This window comes from Hipposideros armiger, unplaced genomic scaffold, assembly GCF_001890085.2.
Source record: "Hipposideros armiger isolate ML-2016 unplaced genomic scaffold, ASM189008v1 scaffold_205, whole genome shotgun sequence".
Taxonomy (NCBI): Eukaryota; Metazoa; Chordata; class Mammalia; order Chiroptera; family Hipposideridae; genus Hipposideros; species Hipposideros armiger.
The window spans coordinates 713581-730067 of NW_017731555.1; the positions used below are offsets into that span (position 1 = coordinate 713581).

The window sequence follows — 16487 nt, forward strand, 5'->3', positions numbered from 1 at the left end:
TCTTTAAAATGCTTAAAAATCTTTAAAATATTTTGCAAAAATGAAAAAGGTCCATCTATATGTATTAACCTGGGAAAAATATATATAATATTTTGTTGTGGGCAAAAATAAAGTTGCTGGAAATAGCCCAACTGTCCATCAGTGGATGAATGGATAAATAAATTGTGGTATATACATACAATGGAATATTACTTAGCCATAAAAGGAATGGAATGTCCATGCTACAATGTAGATGAACCTCAAAACTGCTTAAGTGAAAGAAGTCAGACACAAAGTCACGTATTATGTGACTCCATTCTTATGAAATATCTAGAACAGATAAATCCATAAAGGCAAAATGCAAATTGATCATTGCCGGGAACTGGGGGAAGAGGAAAGAGGGAGAAACTGATTATTGGGTTAGGGGTTTAATTTTGAAGTGACAGAAGTGTTTTAAGTAGAGGGAGGTGGTTACACAACATTGTATATGTACTAAACACTACTGAATTGTTCACTTTAAAATGGCTAATTCTATATTATGGGAATTTCACTTCAATAAATTACTCAATAAAAAGCTAATTGCAAACTAAAATGTATACTATAAATGTTTTTCATTAATAAAAGGCTTATATTTAAGTTAGATGGGTAAATATAGGTGCAGAAATCAGTATAGAAATGAATCCCTAATAAATGTAGGTAAATTTAGGAATGACATGTACCAGATATAACTTTATCATTTCAAGCGGTTATATGATTTTTATTTTTTGTTGTTTTCTACTTATTTGTCAAATAAAAAGTTTTAAAATAGTAAGTTACAAGTGATAGTTTTTAGCGTGTGAAGAGTTAACATGCTTATAGTAGATTCAGGGAGAAAAAATTTCTTTCGGTCCCCCAGCAGCAGAACCGCTAACTGTGAAGAACACAGAATGACTTATAAAGAAAATTGAATGTCAAAGCAATAATTAAATTCTACTTTATGTGAAAACATTCATCAATTCTACATTTTTTTAATCTTCACGTGACATACAGGCTTAGCTGATCGTGTAGTGGGAAGAAATGACCCATGGTTACTTATATATTATATACAATAAAACATTTAACAAATGTTGAGATATGACCATATTTTTACCAAATATATATTAGGTTTTAAAGAAATTATTAATTATTCAGCCTTATTGCTCCACTCATTGAATTTGTTTTAGCTTTCTAAAATCATTGCTAAAAAAGCAATTTCATCAAATTGCATTAGAGACATTTATGGTAATCTAGATCAAGAATTGGATACTGGTTATAAATTATTGTATTTTTAAGGTAATATATGATTTTGTTTTCTTTTACGTAAAGTGGTTTTAACCTCTTTATGGCTTTGTCTTTCAGTTTTATTCATTTTGGGGGTTAGCTTTCTGTTTAAAATTTCAGCATATTTTCTTTATGAACAAAAGTCAGTCTTCTCTTTATTAACAGTAGCTCCTTAAATAATTACTCTAAATAAAACTTAGGGATTTTATTGTGTATTTTCCTTTTAAAATTTAGGTATTGCAAAATGTATGTGGATTAGAAGCTCAATAAATTAATAGAAACATTCTTTGATAGTTGGATACATGAGTTTTCACTCATAAGTTAATATGGAAAAGGTTTTGTTTATTGGTCCATTGACTTAAAGGGAATAAGATCAAATCTTTACTATTTATCACTTAAAATAGGAAGTGTTCAAAATGCTATACAGTGCCTGTTTTAATTCCTGGAAAAAAGATATTATCTTATGATATAACTGTCTTCCTTTTTTCCTCCATAAATTTTTTAACTGTTGGGAGGGGGAGAGGGGAAACAGTGATGCCACCTCTATCTCATGCATTTTATTAAGAGTTTGAGACCTAGCAGGTTTTTTTACTAGCCTTTACTAGAAATCTTTCTAAGACTTTAATTTCCAATCTGTCAAAGTCATAGAATACTATTATAAAGATAAAATGAAAGAGGACATAGAAAAGTATATTGTAACTATACTACGCAAATACTATTATTCTGTCATTAAGCATCTATTGTGTACAGAGTATGTTATTAGACACGGGATATAATAGTGAAAAAGACATTGTCCTTGCACTTACAGAATTTGTGCTTTAGCAGAGGAAACAGACATGAAACAAAGTATGAGAATAGAATGGTCATTTCCATTCATTTTATAAAGTATTTTCAAAATATTAAGAATCTTGTCATCTTTATTTCTATTGCTGTAGATATAAGTTAAAGAACTATTTTGTTCTCAAGTGTAAGATTTTGCATCAGTGACAACCCTTGAAACTGGTGTAGGAATCGTGATACTTAATCATTGGTTTTTCTGAAAACTAACATGAAAAAAAATCTTAAATACAAATAAGTGCAAATATATGTTACTGCTTTCCTTTTTTTTTAATAATCAGGTCTTTCTATAGAATCTTAAGGTGTTTTTCTCATTATGTGTAGGTAGGTCTTTCTGATTCTACCTGTCTTCTGATATTTCTTCATAGAAAAATTTCAGAATTAACGTCATGATTTGTATACCCACTTTATCTCAATGTTGTTAATATCATCATGCCTAAGTGTTTAAGTCCTTTATACTTATGGGTATGAGGCTACAATTCATGAATGTTTCGATTAATTCATTGAATTTTACTACATTGATCACAAATGACTTAAAAACTGCCAGGCTTAAGCCTCTTCTGTCTAATTCAGTTACATAACCTTTACCTGCATGATCCTCCTGTTTTCATCCTCCTGTTTTCAACCTCTGCTTGACTTGATCTTAACCACTAGCAAATGCTTACATTTGCTACAAATGTAGGGGTTCTACAGCTCAACTAAATCCACTTTCTTCAAGGGTCGGCCCACTCTTATTCCTCCATCAGCACTCTAGCTGTGTTTGTTTTGCAGTATTTCTCTCAGGCCCAATTCCTTGCTAGTTTCAATGTTCCATTTGCTTCTTTCAGTGTAGTTCTGGTATCAGCTTTTAAAGATGTCAAATATTAGGATACAATAATATAAACTATTAATGTAATTTAATCTTTCAATCAAAAGTCAGTTTGAGATTCAAGATCATTTAGAACACCTTTTATCATTTTAAAACATTTTAGATCAGGATGATGTAAAAGATTGGATTGACTTTTGTATTGAACGTACCTTGAATTTGTTGGGGTTTTTTTTCTTACCCTTTCTGTCATTTAAAAAGTGAAGGGGAAAAATTCAGTTATTTGAATTTGGGATGAAGAACAGCAGCATTATATTATATATTAATTTTATATTATCTTTTAGGTAGAGGTAAATTATATTAAAATGTTCCAACAAAAGATTTTATTTTTAGTTTCTCTCCTTTTCTTGGTCTTTTCAGTTGCTTGCTCAGTTAAGTGTAACTCCAATTAAAATTCAGTTAAGACAAAATACATTGTTATAACAGGAACCGTGTATCTTACCTCTTCAGTCCTTATGTTTATTACTTATTGTTAGCTAGTGGCATCTTCACATTTGTTCATTTGTTAATGGACCAGGTAGTCTAATTAGATGAACAGCTATAATACCACCAACTGTTAAGTTTGAAATACAGAAATTGATGGTCCATTCATCAGTTTCAAATCTGCCTATTTAAAGAGAGATTTTGAATCTATTCAGTTTTGAATGCATGGGGATATTGTTCTAGTTGTTTATTCAGTTTTGAATGCATGGGGATGTTGTTCTAGTTGTTTATCCAGTTTTGAATGCATGGGGATATTGTTCTAATTGTTTATCAGAATTATTTATATCAACTATTTTGTATCAATTTAATCAACTTATAACTGCTTTCTGGAATTTTATCTAATACAGCATTTGGTTCATAATATGGTGAGTGTCTATATAGAGTAGGAAAGATGACACTTTTGATACTTAAAATTCTGTAATTGAGATGATGCTGTAAAATAGGCCAGTTTTCATTTCATGACTGAGAAAGTGAACAGTATAGCTATGTTGGTGAGGTTGTTGGCGTAAATAATGAAATTAGGACCTCTGAACAGTTTTATATTGAGCTATTTCATTTCACTTCACCCTCTTTGGTATTTTTACCCCTTACACATAGAATTACCATGATCCTCTCTTAATTTAACTATATACTCAGTCTATACCAGGCTGAGCTATGCTCTAAAAATACAAAGAGCAAGGTAACCCTTCCCTTGAGAAAAGCCCAATCTGGCAGAGGTGGCAAACAAGTAAACCAAAAATTACAATCCGGTGTGATAAGTACTATGTAAATACACACACATACATGTATATATGGCTGTGGGAACACAGAAATGGATACCTAACTTCTTTTCCTATGCAAATTTATACTGTACTGAGTTGATTCTTAAAGATGAGTGAAATAATTAGCAAGGCAAAAAGAAGAAAGATTTTCTAGTTAGAAACAACAGTATGTATTTAGTTAGCCATACAAAATTTCTATTTTTATAGGTAAAAATGATTAAATATTATTTCATAGGTTCAAACTAATGTGAAGGGTGGTCCCAGGTACCAGATTATAAAAGATTGTGTATGTTTGACTCCTAAAAATACATATCCAGGCCTATTTTATATTATAGAAATTGAGAGAAACTTGTAGACATGAGTCTCAAATTCAAGCTGACGCAGCAGACAGATGGAGAAACTTTTGGATGTTATATATTGGATTATTCATAATATAGTTTTTCATCAATAGTGTCATTAATAAAGATCTATAATTAGCAATATTGACACTAATGACTGCAGTATTTCATAGAAATGAGTTTACTAAATAACAGCTTATTTTTCAAAACAAAACTTTAAATTTTCCCTTTTGTGCTTTGATCAGTATAAACCCATTCTTGTCTCAAATACAATATTCTAAATATAATTTAACCTTTCTGTTAGTGGATTCAGAGTTATTGTGAGCATCAGTTTTTGTTCTGTGCTTTAATACAGTGTTTCAGTTCATTGTGATTACGGTGTGAGGAATTATTTGACCCAACAGACTTGCCTTTAGATTGCTTAACTTATTCTTTGGATTTTTTATGTTTGTCATTAATCACGTCAGGAGGCCTAATGAATCTAACCTGCTAAATTATTTTATATTCAGCTTTCTGGTTAAGAGACTGAGGGGTGGAAAATGAAGTGCCTGAGCTTTTATGTACACCCATTTGCTATACTTATTCATTTTTGGGTTCATAGTTGAAATCTGAATGTTTGAGGTTAATGGAAGTCCAAATAAGTAGAGGTGTTTATAAATTAGGATTTTTTAATCAATTAAATTAATATTATTTCTAACTCTTGAATATTGGTAATTATCACTAATTTTTGTGTTTTTAATATTTGCATGACCCAAAGGAATTAACTGGACTCTCTCAATTTGGAACTTTTACATATAATCTTCCAGATTAATGCACCCAAAACAAAAGCTGAAGTGCCCATTCTGTAATGAGGAATAGGACAAGTCACCATTTATTCATCAGATTTAAATGTAGATGTGTACAAATTGCCTAGGTCAAAGGCAGCTAAGCCATTTAGATATTACTTTCATTGGTTCCATGCCCAACACAGGGCCTGGCAATGCATTTTAGGTATCCATGATTGATTGGTTATTTTGGTGTCCTGTACAGAGCTTTTCCTAGTTTCTAGAAAACTAGAAACTTGCTTATTTGAGTCATCAGGATACATTTTTCATTTTCTACTGAATAGAGTGAGTGAAAATTTATCCTGACTCCCTTGATGTTTCTAATTTTTCAAATAAAAGAGCATGAAAAGTATGTAAAATAAAAATACCTTGAACGGGTAACTGTAATATATAAGCAGTCACAAGGCAAATGGAAATGTAAAAGCTTTGAAATATGCTCTTTAGTCATGGTGTTAACTTCTGTAAATTTTTATTAAAGTTGCAGTTTTTTTACAAATGCTAAAATATAAAAAATGATGTATACTGATTAAACATTTAAGCAGCATATTTTGTTTATTCCTTGATATTCTTAAATTATATGTTAAAGATGTCTGATTTTCATATCTTAATCTTCACTTGTTTTGAACAGTAAGAAATGTTTAATCTGATGCTGGTAAAGTACATAAGTTGTTTCTTCTCCAGAGTGAAGTCACCCTGCTGAGAAATGAAGTGGCACAGCTGAAACAGCTTCTTCTGGCTCATAAAGATTGCCCTGTAACCGCCATGCAGAAGAAATCTGGCTATCATAGTGAGTAATGTTCCATTACCAATAGCCCTAGGCTACATCAGTGAAATACTGCCAGAGTGTGAACCAAGCTACCATTAAAAAACCAGAGACTGCAGTGCTAATATTTAATATTAAATATCAGAACTTCTACAAGGTTATTGTGGAATGGGGGTATATCTTAGAATCTAGAGTTTTTGAATTTTCCTTTTTCTAGCTTTTTTTCTTGGGATTGCTATAGATCAACAGAATGGGTTAATCAATAATTTAAAATATAAGTACTGATGACTATTTGTTTATCCTCCTAGTGTGTAACACTTGGTCTTAGATTGACAGGCTGAAACACTACTACTTTTCCAACCCCTGTTTAGTAGTGGTAGATTTTTATAAAAATCAACTGTCTTCACTTAAATTGAGTATCCATTTATAGTATCAGACCCTATTGTTCTTTCCTAGATATCAGCATTGTGCAGTTTTTATTGTGAACTTTTATGTTGAGTCTTCTAGTCATAATAATGCTAAAATAGACCAGTAGTTAAATTATCTGCTTATAAGTTTCCTCTTAAATGTTTTCCCCCAAAATGAGATTTTTCTGTTTTCAGCATTTTAGAGGTTAATTGTGCTTTTCCTTCTTATAATATTCTTCTTTTCGATAAGATACACAATGTTGGAACCAGCTGTTACTCTTGAATAAATGGCCAATTTTGTCCATTGTACACAAATTTGTAACAAATAACAGAGCTGGAAATGCATTAGGCAACATTCATAATATATAACCCACAGCTTTCGTTTTTATGATTTAGTGATATTTCAGGATATTTGTAAATGTGAAGATTGTTTCAACCATATGTATCCACTTTATTTTAATTTGCCAGTGTCAGTAATTCAAAAGAAAGAAATATTTTGTATTGGATGCAAACAGTTCCTCAGGTGCTCACGATAAAACTTAATGGCCACCATCTTTACTTGTAGTCATTGTAAGCAGTTTCATCAGAATGGGCAATATTTTTTAATTTAAAAGATTCAGTAGATTTAGCAATTCTCTATTGCCGTGTATATTTAGAACATTGATTTTTGTCAGTTTTGAGCAAATAAATCAGTCCTTTGATATCTAGTCGTTCTGACAGGATGGTGAAACACATTGTAGAGTAAATTGGAGCTATACAGAAATATGTTTGGGGTTTGTATTAACAATGATTGTTGCAGGGATGAGGCCATTATGGCTCCCATCTGACTTAACATAATTTCCTATAGCTCCTGAGTTCAGCATTAAGCATACATTATTTTCTTAACCAAGAGAGCTCTCTTAAATTTGGACAGTTCAAAAGGAAACGAACAAATGATTCTATAAAATTAGAAAGAAAATACTTACCTGGCAGGGGAGATACCATGATCATAAAATTAGAAAGAAAATTAACTCTTAAATTGCATTCAATTCAAAATTATCTGCAATTTTTTAGTCTTAGATAATTTATTAGATAATCCCAACAATTTTATTTGTTTTCCAGGCAATATATGTTCAGCAAATGCAAGCCAACTTTTCATTGTAAGCAATAATTTATAAAGGTATTTTTAAGTGTATAAATGTATGGGTTTATGTACTATACTCTTAAACTGAATGGAAATCTAGATTAATAAGTTTTTATTATATATTATATATATGAATATATATTATTCTAGGTCGTAAGAATGCAGGACATTTTGAATAAGACATGTTTCGTTTTTGGAACTATTCCTGCCTTTTTTCCTATCTAGTTATCTAGATAATAAAATTAATTAAAGTGTAGTTCTACCATAAAATTAGTTCTCTTCAGCTCTTGAGAGATAATTAGATTTTGTAGAAATTTTAAAGTAATTTCTATCCTCAAATTTGAAGTCTTTGGGAAAAAATCTGACTTCTCTGTAATAGTCAAGGTAAATATAGAGATTGGCTAAGTGAATATTTAAATCTTGTTGAAAATATGGGGAAATCACAAATACCTAACACTATTCATCATGTTGCACATAGCAGTTGCCGTGGTGAGCTGTGATACTAGTTAACTTGTTGAAAACATTTGTGAAAGAAAACTAAGGGTCAGGAGAAATTAAGGAGTTTTACAAAACCTTGCAGATAAAAGATGACAGTATAAAGTCACACTGTGATAGGGTCTCAGTTTTAACACTGAAAGTCCTGCATCCTAGGAAACCCGTCAGTCATGGGAAAACCTTGACAATTGATACCTTAACAGTCAAATAGTGTAAAATGTGAATGGAAATATGAATACATTCTAAGTGTTGGAGTTCCGTGAAGAATAAAGCATAAGAGTGATCTTATTGCCATTAATTCATATTCTCCAGATAGTATCTTTCACGTGCTTGTGATTATACTGGTAATTTTTCTCCCCTCACCTTCTAGCAGTGGACATAGGAGCAGATATATCACATTATAAAGGTATATATTAAATTTATAATTACAGAATTTATGAGTACCTGATTCTTTGTACAACCTAAAGATTAAATCTGAAAGACTGGAGATAATCACTTATCTCTTAGAACTTACTGTTTAATTTTGAGTCATTGTCTCTACATATATTTACATTTCCTTATTCCACTCATCACAGATTAGCCTCTTTATTTTTGAAAGCTGGTGTATCCCTAGAATTTAATTTCAAGAGAGGAAGGTTGGTTTGTGGTCCTGTTAAATAGTGGTAAAATAAACAAAGAGGGCTTTTTAGGAAGTATTTTCTCCAGTTCAACTGTCATTGCTAGTGTTTTCTTCAAACATGTAACTATTGTGTTGGCTATTTAACTGAATTGTAAATATTTATAACATTCATTATTGCTTGATCAGAAAGTATCTTTTCTTTTTGTAATTTTAAAAGGATTACTGATTGTGATTTTTCCTAATATTTTGGGGTCAAATTTTTATCCATGGGTGTGGTTTTGCTTTCATTGCAGATTATAGAGATGATGGGATTTTGTTTCACTTACATATTTTAAAACCTGCTTTCAAAAATGCATGAATTTGGGTCAAATATGTCAAAATTCTGTAAGAATACTACATTTCAGAAAATGCTCAAAATAAGGAATTTTATTTGAATAAAAGTTGTGCTTACTAGGTTCCTCCCCCTCCATCTTTTTCATATAAATCATAGGATCCATAGTCTTTCAATAATTGACTTTCAGTAACCAGGCCAGTATGCATTCTCAGGTTTGATAGAAAGCCTGCTTATTGTCACATCTAAACACTAAATATTATTTTAATGCCAAGTAAAAAAGCAAGGTACAAAACAATATATCCAGTATGATACTACTTTTAGAATGTTCAATAATAAAGCTAAATAATATTGTTTAGGGATACATACCTATTTGACAAAACTTCAAAGAAAAAGCAAGGGAATGGTTAATGAAATGTCAGAACGGTCATTACCTTTGGTAAGGAGAGGAGCTTCCGGGAAGGAAGCATCAGAGTTATTGGCAATGTTCTCTTTAAGCTGGGGGTCGGGTTCACAGGTGTTCACGTTACTGTGTCTCAGAACTGTATGCACTATAACTGTTTGTGATATACATATCAAACTTTTCACTAAGTCAAATTATTGGATTCTATCGTATTAAAATAAGATACAGGAGATTCATTATTTAAGCTTAAAAATTGGTAGATTTATTTCCATAAATATTTAGAATGCCCTTTCCTGAATATCTGATTTTCACTTGCAGTATCTGGAGTTTTATATGGATTTTTATTTGAATCTCAATTAATTCATGCAACTATAACAGCTGGTTGGCATTTAGATTCTAAATATTGCTTATTCTCATGTGTATGCATCATTAGAATCAGGTGTTGTAATCATCCATTGCTGCAGTAGATGGAAAGCCAGCCAGAATAAATATAGTTCTGCAGAGGGAATAATTTGAAGATATAATTTATATGTAAGAATTTATCTTGTTCATACATGTGGTTATACTTTTTTTTACCTTTTAATAAGAATGGGATGTTAGGCAAACAGACTGGTTTTGTTAAATATGTTGTTTGATAAGTATTTGATTATAGCTGTAGGAGGCTAGCTCCCAAATTCCTACCCCATTTTCTTTCTTAACACTATTTAGCAAATATTTCTTCAGCTCTATCCTCTGAGGCACCGGGCACCGAGATGTTTTTGTGTGCATGGGTGTGCCTTCGTTGAACCTGTTGCAGATAAAATTGTCTACTTCATGACTTAAAGCTGCCTTACTACCTACTGAGATATCTAAATAACTGATTTTATAAAATACCTTCTAACTATTTACTCTGTGTTGACTCAACCTACTGGTACATTCTTACAGATACTTTAAGAAACTGAGCAATTTCTTTTTTCCACTCAGCTGCTGATAAAGATGATAGCTCAGAAGACCTGTCAGTGCCGAGTAGTCCACATACTGAAGCTATACAGCATAGTTCTGTCAGCACATCCAATGGAGTCAGTTCAACCTCCAAGGCAGAAGCTGTCGCCACTTCAGTCCTCACCCAGATGGCGGACCAGAGTACAGAGCCTGCACTTTCACAGATTGTTATGGCTCCTTCCTCCCAGTCACAGCCCTCAGGAAGTTGATTAGAAACCTGCAGTGCAGCAGCTTTAGATACTCATTAGTGACTTCAAAGGGAAATCAAGGAGAGACCAGTTTCCATGTATGCGAAATCTGTGGTTGTAAATTTTTTTTGTTTTTTTTTTTTACTTGAAATGAAATTTGGCTCTAAAGTTGGAGTAGCAGCAGTTGATGATCAGACTGAACAACAGTTTTTAGTCTCTGGAAAAAGACTGATTTTGCTTTTTTTATGAATATTGTTAGATTTATTAATTTTTCTGTGCTCAATGTGTAAATTGTATTATAATTCATCATGGTTTATTTCACTTTTAATTTGGTGGTATTTTAATAAATGGGGGTGTTGCTGAATCCCTTCCCACTTCCATTTCTTTTGACCACCTCTTAATCCTCAACTGTGATGGTAATATTATTACATCATTTATACCAAAGTTCTTCTTAAGTCCCTATTGACTTTGTAAGGTTAACAGAGTCATAAAGTACTAGCAAGAGAAAGATAGAAATTTGCTTTTAATCTTTTTGCCTTTTATTTTGCACATTATGCAAAAGGAAGAACATTAGAGAATACTTTTTAAGTGAGTGAAAACATGGTAAAGGACATACAGTGTTTTTATGCACTCTTAATCTGAAACTAAATCAAGATTATTAATAGTGCATACTCCTTTTTAAAGATTTTAAAAATCTTTATCATTTCAAAATGATTTTGGAATTTTGGAATTCTTTATCGTTTCAAAAATGACTATTTTTCAAGTCTTAAATTCAGTATTTTAAACCCTATGTTTTGAGGCTAATATGAAATTACACAGTGTACAATACAGAGTTATCAGATATCTAATAATGTTTTGAAATTAGGTTGTTCTTGGTTTTTTTTTGCAGATTTCAGGTTACAAACAGAAGGTTATGCATAATCAAGTATGGTATGGTTGCCAGAAAAGCCTAAAAATTACTACTTAGAAAATTTAAGACTGTCTACCCCCATTGTCTTGTACTTGCAAGCTAACTTGTACTTATTCTTGTGAAAGCACTGTCATCTTTTAGTAGCAAATTTTGATAATGTTTCTCGTGGGAAAAAATCAGTATCTATCTTTAGAACAATGTAATTATAATGTTGGAAGCAAGAGTGAGTGCAAGAGAGTAAGTGTATGTGTATAGAGGTGTGTGTGGTGTGTGCGTGCGCACGTGTGTGTGCGTGTCTTTCACTAGTTTATGCCAGCAATCTTTGCTTGAATGTTTAACGATGCCTTCAGTGTGATGCTGGCCAATAGATGATTGCAATTTAAAACGTCATTACTGTGCAGGCTTGGATAACTAACATTCCATGATGTAGTTTGTTTCTGATGAGATGATTGTAGGTACACTTTTCTCATTATCCATTCATCTGTGGGATACTGAGTTTTCTAATGTGCCATTATCTATTTTTATTCTGCACTTACGTTCAAAATACAGTACACTATTTTAAAATAGACTAAATTGTTAAAAATTAAGAAGTAGTAGATGTGTGTAAGAAAACTTTGTAAAATAGTTATGAGTCCTACCCAGTAGCAACTTCTGGCATTCAAGCAGGATTCCATTATGTAAATATCTGTAATGCGTTTATAATTTGTGTAGTTTGTTCTGCATCCATACTACACTATTTGCTTAAGTCTCAGTGCCATCTCCTAATGAGACTGACATTTAAAAGCCTATATGGAAAATCCTTGATCATTCAAGGAAATATCCCACCTGCCTAAGTTCCAAACTGGGAAACATTCAAATTATACAAATGACATTTCAGGACTTTTAAGTTAAGAAGATAATAGGAATTTTATTGTTTGGTTTATTAAAAATGAGAGCATTTTTAGTTGGTAATTCTTCTAAAATTTTATTTTTAACTGATTTTATAATTTTAAGGTAATTTCTAATCTAATTTTGTGATTTTTCTCATAGTTATGCTAAGGAGTTGATCTCAAAGGCACAAAATATGAATTCTGCAAGAAGGCTATTTTTTACTGTAGTTTGGATGGGTTAGGAAAAGCCTCAATTTTTCTCTCAAGTCCTTCAGTGCATTTTCCTTTCATTTTATTATTTATGCAAATTAAAGTTCTTTGATAACAGGAATTCTTGCAACTGTAAAATAAAACTACATAGATGTAAGAAGTCATGTAAACGGTTAATGAGCTTACCAACGTTAGCAAAACTTTCATTGTAAATCAGTCTGTACTCAGCAAATAAAAATTATTAGTTGTATAAACAAATTTCATTTTGACTTTCAGGATGTCACACTACTTCTGTACCTAGCATTTTGAGTCCTTATATTTGCAATGTTACACAAACTGTACTATTTTCTTTTATGTGCAGTTTGCATGAGTAAACCATCAGAGAATAAATTCTATCTTTAAATTATGTTCATAATTTGCTTGTTCTTACCTATCTTTCATAAACTAACCTCACCTGATAATGATATTTCTTTTTCCTTCAGGGCATTCATTACCTGAGAAGAACCTGATATTCTTTCTATTTCTGTGATAAAATGTATTCCTTCCCAAAGACCATTTAACTGCAGGGAGCTCAGGCCTTATTCCTGTTCTCTGCATTCACATTCAGCCCCATTCATGTACAGTGAACCTTTAATTTATGTCCCTGGCCTGAAACATTCCTTTAGCCTGAGCCACACAGATCACCAGCCTTTGGTGTCTTGGTGCCTAACAACATCTTAGACATAATATGTCCAACACCACCCCGCCCTCAGGTGTGCTCCTCCCACAGTCCTTTATATATAAGTCAGCTGAGGACACTCCATCCTTCCAGCCGCTTAAGCCAGGACAACCTTGTTGTCATTCTCGATTCCTCTCTTTTCTCACAGCCCACATCCAACCCATCAGGAAATGCTGTTTGCTTTACCTTTAAAATAAGCCATAATTCAACCACATCTCACTTCTGTCACCCTGATCTGTGCCCTCATCATTTCTCACCCAGATTCCTGTGTCTGCTTCATAACTCTCTCCCTGCTTCCGCCCCGCTCACTACAGCACATCCTCAAACACAGCAGCTAGAGGGATGCTTTTCAAACATAAGTGAGGTTCAGCCCTCCTCTGCTCCAAGTCCTGGAGTGGCTCCTCATTGCACTCAAAGCTGGAGTCCTTATAATGGCCAATGAGGCCTAGATGATCTGTCCCCATCCCCTTAGTCTCTGGCCTCGTCTCCTACCACTGCTTTATTCAGTGAATGTTTGAGTGCTACAAGGTGTCAGTCATTGTTCTAGGCACGTGGAATGCACCAATTGCCAAAACACAAACATCCTCTTGTGGCGCTTACGTTCTACAGGGTGAGGGAGGGGGGGTGTGTTGGGAAACACAGTAAATAAGTACATTGTGTGTTATGTTAGAAGTGGTTAAGTGCTAAGTGAAAAAGACATAACAGTTTTGCTGGAGAGCATGTAGAGTGATGTTTCAGTCTTAGAGTGAATCAGTCTGAAGAGATGCAAAGAAGCACATGGCTTTTTTTTTTATTTCAAGGTACACATTCTAACAAATGTTCTTAACCTAGATGGTGTGATACTAGATAAAACAATTCGTGGAGACAAGCTAATGTATTTCTGTAATAGTTTGGCAACTGATGTATTAAAAGATGAAATGCATGTTTCCTTTGACTTATTTCAGAGGACAGGAAAGGTAATCTCTTGTCTCTGGCTTGTACTTATTGTTAAATGGAGTTTTGCTAGTTCTACATCTTTAAAACTATAGAGTTTGATGCTTGGCACTACGAATTTGTAAGAATGTAATTAGACAAGAAACCTATTTCTCCTAGGCCTTCATCTTATATAAATTTACAAATGTGCAGACACACAAACACCTAGAGAACACTGAGTTATCAAAGCAGTTAGTTCTAAAAGAAATTTAGAAGAAAAAAAATTTAATCTGACATTTCAAGATTATCTTGACCACAGTATAATACTTTTCTTTTTTAATTAAAGTTTATTGGGGTAACAATTGTTAGCAAAGTTACATATATTTAAGGTGTACAATTCTGTAATGCATCATCAATATATCACATTGTATGTTCACCACCCAGAATCAGTTCTTCCATCATCATATATTTGATCCCTTTTACCCTCGTCTACCACGCCCCTCCCCCTTTACCCTCTGGTAACCACTGAACTATATTGTCTGTGTCTATGAGTTTGTTTCTTCATTTGTCTTTCTTGTTCTTTTGTTTTCAGTTTTATGTATCACATATGAGTGAAATCATATGGTTCTCTTTTTCTTTCTGATTTATTTCGCTTAGCATTAATCTCAAGATCCATCCATGTTGTTGCAAATGGCACTATTTCATCTTATGGCAGAATAGTATTCTGTTGTGTATATACTTCTTTATCCACAACTTCTTTATCCAATCATCTATGGAAGGATACTTTGGTTGTTTCCATGTCTCAGCTCCCGTAAATAAAGCTGCAATGAATATTGGAGCACATATATCTTTACGGATAAATGTCTTCAGATTTTTTGGATAGGTACCCAAGAGAGGGATTGCTGGATCATATGGTAATTCTATTTTTAATTTTTTGAGGAATCTCACACTACCTTCCATAACGTTTGCACCAATCTACAGTCCCACCAATAGCATATGAGGGTTCCTTTTTCTCCATAGCCTCTCGAACACTTGTTATTATTTGTCTTGTTGAGGATAGGCATTCTAACTGGGGTTAGGTGATATCTCATTGTGGTTTTTATTTACATTTCTTTGATGATTAGTGATATTGAGCATTTTTTCATATGTCTGTTGGCCATTTGTATGTCCTCTTCGGAGAAATATCTGTTCAGGTCCTCTGCCTATTTTTTAATTGGATTGTTTGTTTTTTTGTTGTTGAGTTGTATGAGTTCCTTATATAATAGTTACTTTTGAAGCAAGTAGAGTTACACTATTTTTGTCTAATGTAGTTGTGAAAAATCATTTAAACTTTTAATAAAGACAAATAACTTTTTTCTGTAATTCCCTCACATGGTTAAAAATAAAAGTGCAGGTCTTTCCAAACTATCTGTAACTATAGATTGAGATTTGGGTGTTCACTGAGGCCAATATTAAGATACTAGAGAGCTAGCATGCTATGTGGGGGGAAAAAAAGATGTAGAATAAAGGTTTTTCTGAAGAAATAGTCCTACCATTTAAGTAAATGGCGAATTGTCAGTTACATATTGCCATATAAAAAGTGATCTGTGAAAATGATTCCAAAATTAAAGGATTTATTTTGAAGTAACAAAGGCCATGTGACATTGGAACCTACAATAAAAGAGGAAATATGTATAGTTTTATTGCAGCAGTCCAAAGCATTAAATCAAACATTAATAGTAAAATAAATTATCAAATATGTCAACACTCAAACTAGAAGAGTTCTATTATTCAATAGTAGCCAATGAATTGCACCTTTTTTCCTTAAATGTACAAGCAAAATTTTCCACTGACTTTCTGAGAAGACATTACCATTAGTACAACCTTGTCGTGGTCACAGTACCTTCCCTTGCCTCTTTATTTTGCATTAGATTTTCCATTTAAGTCATCATTCCATGAGCTAGAATTTTTGAACATTGTAGTTGCCATGGTTTTACTATGCATTACCTCAATTATTTGGGAAAATATTTCTGATTCTAATCAGTTATGTTAATTATGTCAAATTGGTTTATTCACTTAATTTTACAATAGGTTTTGCTTTCTGTGAAAACATGAGACTGTTCCTCTCAAAGAGCACCTTTTAAAATTATTTTTGCTTTAACAATTTTTTTTAAAAGCATCTAATTTAAGATG

At 32.5% G+C, this 16487-nt stretch overlaps 1 protein-coding gene across 2 annotated transcripts in view; it reads left to right on the forward strand.

Annotated features, from left to right (window-relative positions):
- The window catches only part of ATF2 (activating transcription factor 2), a 71650-nt gene extending 58558 nt beyond the window's left edge, over positions 1 to 13092 (forward strand). For both annotated transcript variants that reach the window (XM_019653719.1, XM_019653720.1), the window contains 2 exons: positions 6068 to 6173; positions 10491 to 13092. In XM_019653719.1, coding sequence (XP_019509264.1) covers positions 6068 to 6173; positions 10491 to 10717 — 333 coding nt within the window. In that variant the 3' untranslated portion in view covers positions 10718 to 13092. The remainder of the gene's footprint in view (positions 1 to 6067; positions 6174 to 10490) is intronic.
- The last annotated feature ends 3395 nt before the right edge of the window (positions 13093 to 16487 follow it).